General features: G+C 40.6%; 1 protein-coding gene across 2 annotated transcripts in view; it reads right to left on the bottom strand.

Moving 5' to 3' along the window:
• Positions 1-15,018, bottom strand: part of RELN (reelin) — a 466,017-nt gene that overhangs the window by 110,392 nt on the left and 340,607 nt on the right. For both annotated transcript variants that reach the window (XM_070505680.1, XM_014831901.3), the window contains exons 21-24: positions 11,414-11,606; positions 10,567-10,679; positions 4,924-5,061; positions 3,878-4,064 (exon numbers count right to left, since the gene is read on the bottom strand). In XM_070505680.1, the coding sequence (XP_070361781.1) occupies positions 3,878-4,064; positions 4,924-5,061; positions 10,567-10,679; positions 11,414-11,606 (631 nt within the window). The remainder of the gene's footprint in view (positions 1-3,877; positions 4,065-4,923; positions 5,062-10,566; positions 10,680-11,413; positions 11,607-15,018) is intronic.

Genomic DNA, 15,018 nt, shown 5'->3' with positions numbered 1-15,018 from the left:
CTCCAATTTCCCCCCAACATTCTAGGTTAAAATGGCTCACTGCTTTAAGGGTTTAGAGAAAATAAAACAAATTTTAAAGGAAATGCCTTCAGAATCTAGAGCCTTTATAACAAAACCTCTAAAACACTTCATAAATCTTCATGTTTTACCCTCCCACTAAATCTCCTTTAATCAAAATGCCACTAGAGTAATAATTCTACTACATTTATTTGAAAATAACCCTTTCTTCAGAACCTTATGTTTTCCAATTTTCCTTCATCTGTTCATACATTCCTTTCTTCAACAAATAATCATTGGGGGCCGATTATACCAGGCATGATCCCATGTGTTACAAAACCAAACTTGAAAGGAGAGTTCATGGAAATGTGCAGTGATACTAATGACAACGTAGGGTTGTAGACCAAATCCTAGGCCTTGTTGAGCCCCATTTGGTCACATGACCATTTATCAAGTCTCCAATTGACTCGGTCTCAAGGGTATTTATTGATACATAAACACCTAGCACATGACAAGTATGTCTGACTTGAACATCTTATCTAGAGTTAGCTCAGTCAGTAGGACTCTGCATTTTGCTGGGTATTATGAGAATAAAAATTAAAATATGATCCGGGGCTGGCCTGGTGGCGTAGTGGTTAAGTTCGACACTCCACTTCAGTGGCCTGGGGTTTGCAGGTTCAGATCCCAGGTGCAGACCTAGCACCACTCATAAGCCATGCTGTGGTGGCATCTCACATACAAAATAGAGGAGTATTGGCACAGATGTTGGCTCAGCGACAATCTTCCTCAAGCAAAAAGAGGAAGATTGGCAACAGACGTTAGCTTAGGGCCAACCTTCCTCACCAAAAAATAAAAACAATAAAAAAAAAATACGATCTATATATGTATAGAACACAAATGAGAGAGGAATTCAAAGAAAGCAGAGATCAGTGCAGTTTGCCATAGTCCCAGAAAGCTCCATGGAAGCTGCAGGATTTGAGCAGGATGCTGCAAGGTTTATCGGGATGCAGAGATGATGGAAGGCATAAAGGTAGGCAGCGGAGAGTAAGCCAAGACAGGAAAATTGGCAAAACCTGGGTTGATGAGGATAGCCTCCTGTTTGGAGCAGAGGGCTCAGGTTTGGAGAAAGAAAATAAGTTATGTAGTTAGGGCAACAGCATTGGAGACCATCCTGAACATTTGTGACAGGGGAGTGACAGGCTAGAAACACATTCTTAGATAAATTAATCTAGGGTGGTTTGCAAAAGGTTGAAGGACCCTTGCCTCTGGCCCCTCTTTATGTTAATCATGCTGGCGGTGGGGGCGGCCAAACTGTGTACCCCACTTCTCTGCCAAAGGAGTGAGTACACGACCCTGGCTATGCCAATGACAGTACACCACTCCCCGGGACGCCAGGAACCTTCCCCAGATATTCCTATGATGCTGCTCAGAAAGCTCCGTGGCCACGGTTCCACTCTTCTAATGAGAGCTGACCTGAAAGCAGTCTTCTCTCAAGGAGAGAGCTCTGTGGGCATCTGAGTTTCTGGTTCCAGGTATCTCCGAGGCCAGTTTCATCTAAGCCGTCCCTGTGTTTTGATGACATGAACCAAATGTCCTCCTTTTTTGCTTAAGTTAGTTTCTCTCGCTTAGAATTCAAAACAGATCTGATCGATCCAAGAGAAAGAAATAAAAAGAAATGATCCTCAGATCTTGACACAAAAATGTCGGGAGAAAGCTGGTTTGGGAAGGGAAGGGGAGGATTTTCCTTTTGAAATGCTAACTGTACGTTAGTGGCAGGGCATCTGTATGGAAATATGCAATGGCAACAACCTGAAATTTATTCTCATAAAAGGTAATTATCGTAGCTAACACTTATTGAGCTATTTCTATGTGCTCAACACTATTCTTCATTCTTTACCTGCATTTACTCACTTAATCCTCCCAACATCCCACTTGAGAAAACTGAGACATAAAAAGATGTTATAACTCTGCAAGGAGAACCAGTTAATGACTTTTGGAGCCCAGGTACCAAGCCACGTAGTTTGACTCCAGTGATGATCATGAGTTAAGAGGAAGAAATATTGATATGTAACCATTATATATTTACAATATCTGTGTGTATGCACACGTTTACTGGGGTGTGTGGATATATATTGGTTAGGGATTCATAATCTTGTTTTAAAATTGATGCTTATGGGAGACACAATCTTCCCATTTCTGCACAATTATACAGTGTATCCAGATCTACGCAATGTGTATGGGTCACTTACTGACTATTATCTCTAACGACAATGATCGGGGGAGCTTCAATGTCAATGGATAAAAAATATTGTTAAATAAGATCCATCCTTGATTTTTTACTCTCTATCTTGTTTACTTGACGATTCTTTGTTCTGCACCTGCATCAAAACAAAACCTGTACCTATTTTTGTATTTGCATAAAATAACGTTTTGGATTTCTGCCCAAACAGATTCAGGAACACACGAGCCCTACGTATATCACCCACACCTGTGAACTTGTTAGGCGATGTGGAGGAGGACATTTCCAGTTGTCCTTGAACTAGTGGCTATAGTCCTTGTTGGAAAGAAGTGGTGTTAAGCATCCCACATTCTAAAGAGAGCTGCCAATAATTAGATACGTTGCTCAGGTTGGAGAAGTGGCCCTGCTCCCCCCTTGTCCTTTTGAAGACTATATGAAGAGATGAATTGGAGGAGGGAGGAAGAAAAGAATGTCCTGCCTTGACTGTAGCAAGGGAGGAGAGGAGGTGGTTCCCCTCCTCTAACCTCTCATGATGGGATTAGTGCCCTGATAAGAAGAGACACTTGAGAGAGCCTGCTTTTCTCCTCTTTGCTCTCTCCACCACATGAGGATATGAGAAGATGGCCATCTGCAAACCAGGAAGCGGGTCCTCACCGGACACCAGATCTGCAGGTGCCTTGATCTTGGATTTCTCAGCTTCGAGAACTGTGAGAAAAAACTGTTTGCTCTTTAAACCACCCAATCTATAGTATTTTCGTTATAGAAGCCCAAGTTGACTAAGACAGTCCCACATCAGCAGATGCCACCAGCAGCCACCAAACGGAGCCAAAATAGGACCCGAGATGTCTGCTCACCATGGACAGCTGGTCAGTTCCCCAGGAGCAGCTCTGTACACCCTCAACCTCACCATTATTCCTTCTTCCTCCAATCATATTCTTGAGATTAATGGACTCACAATTTTAATATAGAAGTGCTTCTATGTGTTAAGCACTGTTGTACGTGATTTACAAGTTCTAAGTTATTTAATCGGCATAATAATCCGTATGAGGTAGATACTCTTATTCTCTCCACTTCACAGATGAGACAGCCAAGTTACAGAGAAGTTAAGGAATTTGCTCAATGTTACACAGGTAGGAAGTGGTAGAATCTGATGGAAACAGGCGGGCTCCAGAGTCGCTGCTCTAACCTCTATGTTCCACCACTACCTCCACCGCTCACCCCTCACCCACAGGCCGGCGCCCACACACCCTCCAAAGGCTGGGATGGGAAGAGGCCAAGATCCTGCCAACTCAGAGACCCTCAAGACAGAAACCCGGCTGGCACTGGAGGAAAGGAAAGCCGTGAGATTTAAATCAAATACAATAGGGGCAGGAATTTTAAACTGGGCTAGCCTGGATTTGTAGTAACCAAAAACAAGCATAAAACTATGAGTTTCCCAAACATAGTTAAGTAATAGGAATTTGACAAAGCCCAGTTAAAAGCAGGGAATGTGGGGGAAAAAGAAAACCATCTCATATTTGTACCTTCCGAGTTCAGGCTGCTCCATAAATCGGTCACGTATTGAAAGAGTCATTGCTCTGATCACTGAGTCCCCCCAAAGTCATGCCTCAGCCATCACAAATGCCCAGGTCTTAGTCATACCTTGCTGAAATAGAGAGATGATCCAGAAGAGATGACCCCACACCCTTGTTCCGGTTTTACAATTTCTCCCCCAATAACTTCCTGCCAGTCAGACTCCCAACCATTCTGGTTCTCAAAATCCGACATAATCGTGGACGGAAGAGCAGCTTCCGGTTGGCAGTCAGTGCCTTGGTATCCCTGGTCACACCTGTGGGAGAGGAGGGCCAAGTAAAGAAGTCACAGTCTCATCTGTGACTGCCACGGCCATGCGACCTGCAGCATTTCCTGTCTCACTGTGCTCGGGGCTCAGCAGTCACACTAGATTTTTCTGTACGGTGTTCATCTGTGTATGGGGTGGTAACAACCTTCAGTTTCTCACACTGCAAAAAAAGTGGATAGAATCCTTTCTGAAAAGAACAGTGCTGTAACGGTAGAACTGACGTGTCAAGTAGTAATGAAGAAGGATATGGATGTGCCTGGGGGCGTCATGGGGAAGGAGAGCGGGATTCTCCTGCAGTCGTAAAAAGTCACATACAAATGTCTGTCTGCTCAACCAACACGTAACTCTGGCCACGTTTTACAGTTCCTCTTTCTGATTAAACGATGTCTCATTTAGAGTAAGTATTCGAGTGTGTTCCTCTCTCCTCCTCATTAGCGATCATCCCCACTGCCCCCTGTATACAACCTTGAGCTTCTGGCGAAGTGCTGTAGGAGAGCGTGTAGCAGTGTCTGACTGGCGCTTTAAGACAGCCAGGGGAAGGAAAGGGAAACTATACCAAGGCTCTTCTAACCACCAAAGAGGATTGTGGGGTTAATGAACAAACTGAAATTTAAACCCAGGAGGCCTCGTCTTGGGGTTAGATTTTCAAGTTTAGAATATATGGCTTTAGACTTATTTAAATGCAACAGTATCTTTTACATCTAAAATAACAGAAACGAAGATCATTTTCTTCGGGTTATTTCAGCATTTGTCAGTCTATCCGTAGAGCTCCGATGACAAGTGCTGTGGTCCCCTACACACACGGATCCCGAGAAGCAGGAAACCAGTCATGCTCTGTTGTGCGTACCTGCACAGGCCGCGGTCGCACGAGCCATGCCCGCCACACATGTTCGGGCACTGCTGCCCGATGTAAATGTTGTCCAGAGCCCACTCGTCCTGGGCTGTGTAATAGCTCTGACTCCAACGGAAGCGGGTGGCACTGGACCTAGAAACAAGGTACAGAGAGAAACGCAATATGTCAACTGACATGTGGTGGCAGAGTGAAGAAGGCCAGAGCCCAAATTCTTTCAGATGACTAACTTTCTGGAGCTTGTATTTAGCTGCCAGTCGTTTCTCTTTAGCGGTTTAATTTCCACTCAACTGCTATCCAATGCAACAATTCTATCATGAAGGAAAGTTAGAAAACTGCCTATTTTGTATATACCTCAATTTTAACTTAATTTGATATGTTTTAAAGAAAATCAAAATAGGAGAATTTTTTTTGTTGTTGCACAGAGATTTGACGCTAGGAAAAGACAGGAAGTAAGAAAGAATATTTTTAAAATGTAAAGATATATACTAACAGCCTTTCTTTCACAGATGAAAATGTGAGGTGTTTAACTTAGGATAATAGAATTTCTTACAATGAACACATCAGTAGTTATCTAAAGACTTCTAGTTAGCTCTCAATATAAACAAAAGTTTTGCTCAGGGGTATTGTGTGGGGGTGAGGGCTCATGCTACAATGTGCTGTATTACAAGTAAGAACATCTGGGTGCTAAATTCTGCTTATTATTTCTGAAACATTAACTTGCTTGGGTTTCATGGACAAGCTGATGTTAAGTGGAGATAAAAAGTTAATCAGTCCATTACACAGAGAGAAACACCTGGGACCTGGATTCATCTAAACCAGCCATAAAGTCTAAGGAAGAGGATATTCTGAGAGCAATGTCAAGGCTTCCATTCATTGATCACCACAAAAAATCCTTTTAAAGTCACCTTATATTTTTCACCTCTAGAAACTTTCAAGGATCCGTGATTAGTTCTTATTAGTCAAAGTGCAAAACAAAAGAAAACGAAAAGGATTTGCAGGATTAACGTGCATGCTCAGTTCCACCGATTAAAACCTCTCTAAGCACACCATCTACAGATAGACTCAATCTTAACGGCTCCGAAGGATCCACTAAAGTCTACTGCATCAATTACCCACATATTAAATACTCCCTAAGTACATAACAGACTGTTAAAATCCAGACTAAGCCTTTATTGTTTATTTTACCAACGATCTGTGGCTAATAGGTTGCTTTTTCCTTCCTAGTAGGATAATTCCAGGATTCACTGAGGTCTGCTGCATCTGAGTGCTCGTCATGGTACAAATGAGACAGATGCACCTCGCTATGGAAATAGTTTCTATTTGTAATCTAACAGCCATCGCAATTTTCATAGTCCCATTAAGAAATGGTTTCTAGAAAATCCTGCTATAAAAGTAGGTACATTGTTGTGGAGCACAGAGCCCCAAAGAAAAGAAGTAAATTAAGACTCACGCACCAGCGTCATGAAAAGGAGAGAGGACTATATTCTCTTAAGATTGATTATAATCCAAGTCAAGTCTAGGGCCACAGGTGTCTAGACTGTGAGCTCTTTTGGGGAGACGGATATCTGTTGTTTCAATAGTTTGCACAGGAATGGAATTAAGTAGGTGTCCAAAAAAAGTCTGCTAAATAAATGAGTCAATGAACGGAGGACAGGCCAGGAAAGGGCAGCTTGTTTCTAACTTCTGTAGGTAATGGAGTGAATAATGTGTTCTTAGTCAGGGGACCCAACCCCCAGGATCCTGGCTGTGCAATTTATCAGCTGTGTGACCTTTAGTGAGAAATTTAAGCCTTCAGGGGCTTCTAGTTCCTAGCCTCTCAAATAAAGGGCTTGGGCTAACTGACGTCTAAGATCCCTTCCAGCTCACAAATTTAATGATTACTCTGGTGGTTGGTTGACCGAGGTGATTTTTATTTTCTTTACAGTCACATGCCTACCTGAAACCCATGGCATACATTATTTTGAAGTTTTGATATTTCAAACATTAAAATGGGGGTAGAGGGTTTCAGAAACCTGCCCTGGATTTTCCAGTGTACGGATGCTTCTAAACAGTCACATGTAGACATTCTAAATTCTTTTTCTAACTAAATTAATCCTTACGTGTATCTTCTGAACTCTTGAAAAACATTAACATTTCTTTAAGATAAAAAGCTTAAAGTGGATTATTCCATTTAAAATTACCATCCACAGTTTAATGTGCCGATGTTAATTAACAGAAAAGGAAGCAAAAAGAGGGGGAATATTGGCTTTGTTTTTTGTGAGAAAAAAAATTAGCGGTTTGAGTCACCTCCAGCTGGTCACCCAGGAGAAGGTGCGATCCCACTCATTTGCAGCTGCATCACGGCTAAATATTGCCCTCAATACAAATATTTAATCTGCCAATTCTCTCCCTTGCTCTCAAAACTAAGTATTCTTAGGAGAAAAGTCTTGCGTCCTTTGGCTGGAGTCTGAAAGTGAGACTTCCGCTGTGTGGATCATGAAGTGAAGTTGACTTCCATTGCAAATCCAAACTATGGATTTCCCAGGGCAACAAAAGTTGACAGTCTTTTCTTTACTTGATTTTTTCCCCCCATATAAACTTCTAGACTGAAATAAAATAGCATTGACTCCTCTCTTGATAGTTAGGTAACCTGAGGAATCAAGGGAAACGAAGGCTGACTAAACGGTATTTTCCACCTTCAGAGTTACTATAATCACATTTACCCAATTATTCCGAAACTCATTCAGTCATTCAGTGTTGATTTGTTTATGAAATCAGCAACTGATGGCTGTTTGGGTCTCATTAGACCCTGTTCTTATGTAAATGTCTCTCATAAAGACAAAATTAATTTTCATTGGGTAACAAATGTTCAGTTCATATGCAATAGAATTTCTCTGAGCAGGTGTATTCATATTCAATATTTCCACTCTTAAGTTGTCCTATCTTCCTATCTAGCATATTTTCCAAAGTTAACAGATTTTTAATAATGTAGGGACCACATTTGCTTGAATGCATTCAGTTTATAGGTGCATATGCTTGAAAGCAAAACAGCAGAACAAAGATCTGCCAAAAGGAATTCTGCTTCAAACTCAACGGGCCTCTCTTTTTCCAATGCTCGAGAAAAACAAGCTATTTGCAAAAGTTATCAAGAATGGCAAGGAGAATAAACGTACTTTATCCTTATAGCTGAGCTTTTAAGCATTACAGATCCAAAACAATGACAATCACCAGCTGAGCACTATTTTTTCTTTGAAATTTAGCAATAATGTTTAGTTTAAGTGTTCCTAGGAGTGTTAAAATAAATATCCTCTTGGGGGTTGTTTGTTTTTAAAAAATATTTTTACTTTCTTTATCCAGGGCTTCGAAGGAAATTTGGAAAAGCAAAATTCAATCAATTACTTACATGCACTTAAAGGCAAATAGAGGAATAATGAAGTAGATTTTTTTCTGTTTGTAAAAAGAGATACACTGTAATAAAATATCTCTTTGGTTCACTGAGGCACATTGACTTACAATTCTATTTAACTGCCCAACATCTAATGAGTACCCCACTGCACTGGAAACAGTTTAAGGGTCAATCTATTTTCTCTCCAATGTCTAGTAAACATTGATGAGAACTGACCTTTTCTGACAATGCCAAAACTTTCAACTATCTTTTCAGCTAAGAAATAACAATGTGACATATAATTTGAGTGTAAAATAACCTGCAAAGGTTTTTTTGATAAATGACAATATTTTTAGGATACTGCCTAAACTACGTTAATTACGAATAATAGTTTATAACATTTCTGGGGATGAAAAGACATCTCTAAAATACACCATCAATATTATCTTTCCATCATAATTTTGAAATTGTATCCCACATGTCAGAGAATAAAAATCAGTGTTTTTTTAAATAACGAGAGTAATGTACTTAACGGCAACAAAACGAAAAAAAAAATAAACCTCAGTAGCTTTGCAACAATCCGACCAGTATTTCAACTGCTTGACGTGTTGGTTTTTAGAATCTTGATAGATACGCTTGGAATATCATTGAAATTAGATGAAAGTCTTGATTATATTCCCAGCAGTAGACATAAAAAAGTAGGATGTTAGAGAAAGTAGCGAATTGTTATACAAAGCATTAATAGAGTATTGAGGAAATGGCTCACAGTTGGATATAAAAAATCTGTGGAAATCAAATTTCAAGCATTTTATTCCAACTGACATAATGATGAATCCTCAAAAATAATCAAGGAGGCATCTTATATAATGCAGTAATTCAATCTTCCACTAAAAGAGGTATAATAATAATTCTAAGTGTTTATCTAAACAACTGTTTTTGTGTAGAGCCTAACTTCCATATAAAATAATCAGAGAAGGGTTTATTTAGTAATTTTCTCTTCACAAAAGGGCTCTTGGAAGGCAGATACCACCGAAAAATGTAATTGTTGTCTCTTGTATGCTTTTCCTACTACACAAATCACAGAATCCTAGAATTTCAGACCCACAAGGGATCTTTAAGATCATCTCATTAAACCTCTTCATTATACTCATAAGGAATCAGGGTTGAAGAGGTTGTGAATGGTTAAAATCACGTGGTTAATCAATCATTCGCAGAGATATACTAAGAACTCAGGCTTTCTCATTTCTAGTCCAAGACTCTTTCTTGGGTAAGCTCATCATGTCCCAGGGCTTTAAAGAGTACTTATAGTATTTAACTCTTCAGTCCAAACCTCATTGGCTTCTTGATATTTCTGCTTGGATAGGTAAATATGGCAAACTTCATATCACAAAAACAGAACTCTTACTTTCCTGCCCCAAAACCACACCTTCTTCAGTCTTTCCCATCCCTGTCATTGGTACTGCCATCCAACAATCTTCCCAGGCTCAGAATTTAGAAACTGTCTTTGATTTTTCCCTTTCTATCACAGTCCCCACGTAGTCCATCTAGTCCATCCAGCCCTATTTGATTAAAACATATTTCACAAATGACGATTCTTGCCATGTCTGCTACAGTCATACTCCAAGTCACCTAAACAGGTAATGCCTGGAACCGCCTGACTGGTCACCCTGTCTGCACTCTTTCTCCTACAACCTATTCCTCATACTGTACTCAGAGCAATCAACCTAACACGAAACAGTGTAATACTGTATTTGGGGAAAAAAATGTGCTTTTCTCTTTCACATTTCCAAATGTTTAATTTTATTCCTAGTTACTGAGGCTTCCTGCGGAATGATTTTTATTGTTACTAAAAGAATGTGAATAGAGAAAAAGAGTGTATATTAGGCTTTTGAAATAGAAAGTAGGACTTCACAGCAAGAGAACAGCCTTGCAATCCAAACTGTCTTGACATAGGAGTCTAGATTCTGGTGTCATTCCCTTTTATATGTCAAACCTAAAGGAATAGGCTCACTGAGTTCTTCCATAAAAAGAAAAGTTGGGGCAAAAAGAGAGGTCAGAAAAACCTAGGAAAATTTGGTTTGAAAAGCAAATTTTCATTAGCTCTATTTTTCAAGTATCCTCAGTACAAAAGAAAGATCTGGGTCTTTTGATGATGAAAGAAAATAAAATGCATGCATCTTGCCATTGTCTTAACTCTTCTTCATATTCAAGTCATGCTAACAGAGATGGTAAAAGTTAAAGCGACGATGATGTCTGAAGATGTCATGTCTCACCAAGTTTTCTGGGGAAGAAGCACTGTGACTCTCCTCCACTGTGTGAACTCGCTGGCATGGTAAATACTTGCTGATGTGAACTCCTGACAACTTGGCATACTCGGAAGGCATTCCTAAAAGAGAGTCAGGCAAAAATTAAACCCAGCTTCTATTTCCTCCAGGGGCTCACCATAAGTGAAAAAGACCTTAGAGAGATCTAATGTCATAATCTTAACCATTTGCAATAGGGATGCAATCCATGGTTTTTTCCTTCCATGAAGCTAAAATATTTGGGAAATGAGATGCCACAATGGAATTAAATGTCTTCCAGATCCACTTTTTGACCTGCTATCATAACATTGGCATTTGGTAAAGTTATTCTATTCCCTATGATATTTATGCATTTATTGCGATGTCAGATTACTAGTATGTATATATAAAGAAGTATATTTTATTCCAAGAAACTGGATCTATGTATTTCCTTTTTGTTTTTTAAGACAAGACACACCATATTTTTAATAGAGTCTACCTATGGGTAAAGAAACTTAGAAAAGAACCGATGAAGACACGCTACAGGGAAAGAAGAAAGAGACGTTACAGAGGAAGAGGATCAGAGAAAACACCATCCTAGAGTATGCAGTCCTGAGGTTATTCCCATTTCTTTTTTACTGTCAATTATCCTTTAGTATCTGATGGTGCAGAATGTGGCATCCTTGGAATCTGCTGCAAGACTGACTTTACGTCAATTCTCTTACAAATAACAATGTTCCTTTTCAACCAAACCTAAACCTGTAGAATTGTAATTCTTTTGCTTCCTATGGAAAAAGAAGGGGCTACCTATCACAAGCTTTAAAAAAAATAGACTGACCTCTTGCACGAGGTGCCAGGTAAGGCCGTGGTTGGTTGAGTACTCCAGTTTCACCTGGTTGTCCATGTGAGGAGTGTATTTCTTGCCACAGCCCATCACCAAACTGAACTGAATCATATAGGATGCTCCTGTCTGCATTGATTGGGTCTCCACATAGCGCATACTTGAGGCCAGTTTAGAATCTCCTGTAAAACTGAAAGAGGTGGAAATCGGAAAATTAAAAACAACTATATGTATAAGTTAACCTCTTCATTTCATATCATGCACCAAAATAGTTTCATTTTACTTGTTTAAACCTTGCCATGTTCTAGAACGCATTTCAGTCAATCTAATACATGCAATTTAAAACAATCTTCCTATCAAAGCAGCAATTTTTTTTTTTAAAGTTAACACTTAGAGTTGTCAAATGTACTTGGAAATGAGTATTCACTCATACGTTGCTCGTGAGTTGAAACCCTTTCACTCATTATTCTTACTTCTTGGAATCTATCCTAAGGAAATAATCCTAAATTCAAAGACAATTTTATGAAATATGGTGAATATTGGTTTACTTATAATAGTAATTGGTAACCATTTCAATGTCAAATTATAGGGAAAATGGAATGCTTAAGTAAAATAGCCGCTTGACAGATTATCCATATTTAAAATATTTATGAAGGTAATACAATTAAATTAACATGCAAATGATAAAATGAGATTAAAAAAATCCACAAAATGAGGGGCCAGCTGGGTGGTGTAGTGGTTAAGTTTGTGTGCTCTGCTTTGGCAGCCCGGGGTTCGTGGGTTCAGATCCCAGGCACAGACTTACATACCGTTCATCAAGCCATGCAGTGGCCAGGTCCCAAGTACAAAATGGAGGAAGACTGGCACAGATGTTAGCTCAGCGACAGTTTTCCTCAGGCAAAAAGAGGAAGATTGGCAACAGATGTTAGCTCAGGGCCAATCTTCCTCACCAAAAATAAATAAATAAAAATAAAAATTAAAAAGAATCCACAAAATGAGACATAAAGGAAATTCATCACAATGTTTACAGTAGCTGTTTGGTGGTGGGAAATTGGACAATTTAAAAGTTTTTTTTTTTCTTATTTTCTAAATAGTCTTTAATGCTCAGGCATTAAATACTGAAAATATTTACATCATAATGTAATTTTAATGGTTGTGCCTCAAGTCAGTAAAATTCATGTGTTTTACTGGGTACCAATTAAGTACTATGTAATTGTAAACCGTTTGAAGGCAGACACAATTACTTTTTTAGAGACAACTGCTCAAGGATTTTATAATCTATGAGAGGGGGTTAAAATATGGGCACATTTTCACTGTAGTTGATATGGGTCAATGTAAATACTCCCAGGGCCAACCAGGCTGGGGCTTGTCTGTCACAGTACTTGGTACTGCTCTTCTCAAGTGGCCCAGTACCACTCTTCAACGACAATTCCTATTAAGGGGCCTAGCTGACATAGACAAAGGAGATGCTGCAATATTCTGTGAAGTCTTTGATGCATTTAATATTTTTCCTTAATCATCCTTTGCTGAATCAGCAAAATAAGGAGTAGTTACCCTGACTTGCGTCTTGCAGATTAAGATGTTATTTAAAGATGAAACATTGTCCACAAAGAGGATCAACATGGGCTTGGGCTCAAGATTATAAAATGTAAGCTTTTTCCCAATAATGACTAATTACTGTTTAACTAACAGGTTTAAATTAATGTTTTGCACTTGGACAACGAATAGAAGAAGAAAATGTAAGAGCCTCAACCTCTGCATTAACTGAATGTTCAATAAAAGGAAGGGAAAAGTCATATTCGGTACTGCTGGTCTTAGAAATCCAGTGCTTACACCTCGTTTATTGTTATTAATAAAGCTGCCCACCAGTTGTTGGGTCTAGGCCATATCCAAAGACTGTGCTAAGTGCAAGACCCACACTGTCTTCCTTAGTTCTATCCTTACAATAACTCTATGAAGCAGGAAAGTTTTTTCTTCTTAATAAATGAGAATATGGAGATAGTAAGTGGTAAAGACTCAATGAGAAGTCAGCCTTGCCTGTCTCCAAAACCTCTTAACCAACACTATCTTTTTGCCCTTCTATTACTCTAAGATGGAGAAGAAAACACTGCAGTTTTGAATAATTTTCATTTAGAGTTAATTTAAAAATCATTGGCTTCTGAGGAGACTATACAAGGACTGAAGAGGTGAGAAGCTATGAGAGGAGAATAGAAGATGCAACAGACACCCACAGAGCCTTCTGAGTCCCCTAAAACCCAGGAGAAGATTCCCAGGGACTGTGTCAAGATGGTGGTGTAGGCAGACTCTGAACTCACCTCCTCCCACGGACACAACAAATTTACAACTACTCCTGGAACAATTGCCCCTGAGAGAGAATTGAAAACTGGATAAAAAGAACCCCCACAACAAGGGGTGGTGCTGGCTGAGGTGGAAGAGGCAGAAATTCCTTTCTGGAGAGAAAAAAGCCATCTTCAAGCCACAGCACCTCATGGCTGGCCAGGAGCAATCCTAAGGTTCACAGCCTTCCCTGGAGGAGTGGGGGATCTGAGTGGGGGAGCCTTACCACAATAAGCAGCTTTTGGACTCAGCACAACTGAGACAAGTGTCATAATATCCGGCTTTTCTGGCTATTAACTACAACAAGGAATACTCCCAGAAAAGTGATAGAACATAAGAGAAAAGAAGCCTGCAGTTAAAGGGCTCATGCACAAATGGACTCATTTTGGAAAGCAACCTAAGATCACCAGAAAGAAAGGTGCCCAGTCCTTTGTTGGAAAGAGACTCACTTGGTAGGCTCTGTGCACATCTTGGTGAGAGGTGAGACCTCCCCAGGGACTGAGACATTGGCAGCACCCATTATTGTTACCTAGTACAGGCATGCTGACCCAGACTCTGGCAGATGCCATTGGAGTCCTTCCCCTGGCCTGTTAGCCCAGGGTCTGCCCCACCAACGAGAGCACCCCTTAGTCCAGCTCAGCCAGGACAGGCAGCCCGCCCAGGGACTGGGCCCACCCAACAGCATGCCCTCAGGCAACTTGTGGGCCTGCATAAGTGGGGTGCCTGGAAACTCTGTAGCCAGGCAAGTGGTCTTCCTCTGTAAGACAGGGTGTGGGTGAGGGGTGGGTCTGCATTGGTGGAGTGTGTGGGGCCTCTGCAGTGGGGCAACTGGGTCTGCTTCAGTGGGTCAGCGTGTGGGCACAGGGCAGGACTCTGTCAATGGGCTGTGTGGCCCTGTTGTCAGCTGCAGCAGACTTGTGCTGCTCAAATAGCCACATAGGGGATTGGCCCAACCTTCCAAAACATGAAACAACTGGGCACTCCCATGCCTGAGGCTGGCCCCACTCAGCTGCAATCCTGAGAGAGCTGACAACAGCCTTGCGGGCCGGAGGCCTAAAGCAATTGTAAGCCCCTGAAATTAGCAATCAGCCATGCTGGGGGCCTACTCACTTAACAGAAAATGTGCAACAGGAATGTGCTATTGGACCTTGCATCCAACTGTGCTGGGGTTTCCCATGTCCAATAAAGTGACTGAAGGGTCCATAGCAGCCCCATGCTGCTGAGCATTACAACCAGCCAGCCAGGGCGACAGCCTAGTCTCCCTG

This window comes from Equus asinus, chromosome 1 (assembly GCF_041296235.1).
Source record: "Equus asinus isolate D_3611 breed Donkey chromosome 1, EquAss-T2T_v2, whole genome shotgun sequence".
Lineage (NCBI taxonomy): Eukaryota > Metazoa > Chordata > Mammalia > Perissodactyla > Equidae > Equus > Equus asinus.
The sequence above is the reverse complement of the archived record's forward strand: the minus strand, read 5'-3'. Positions and strand labels throughout refer to the sequence as shown.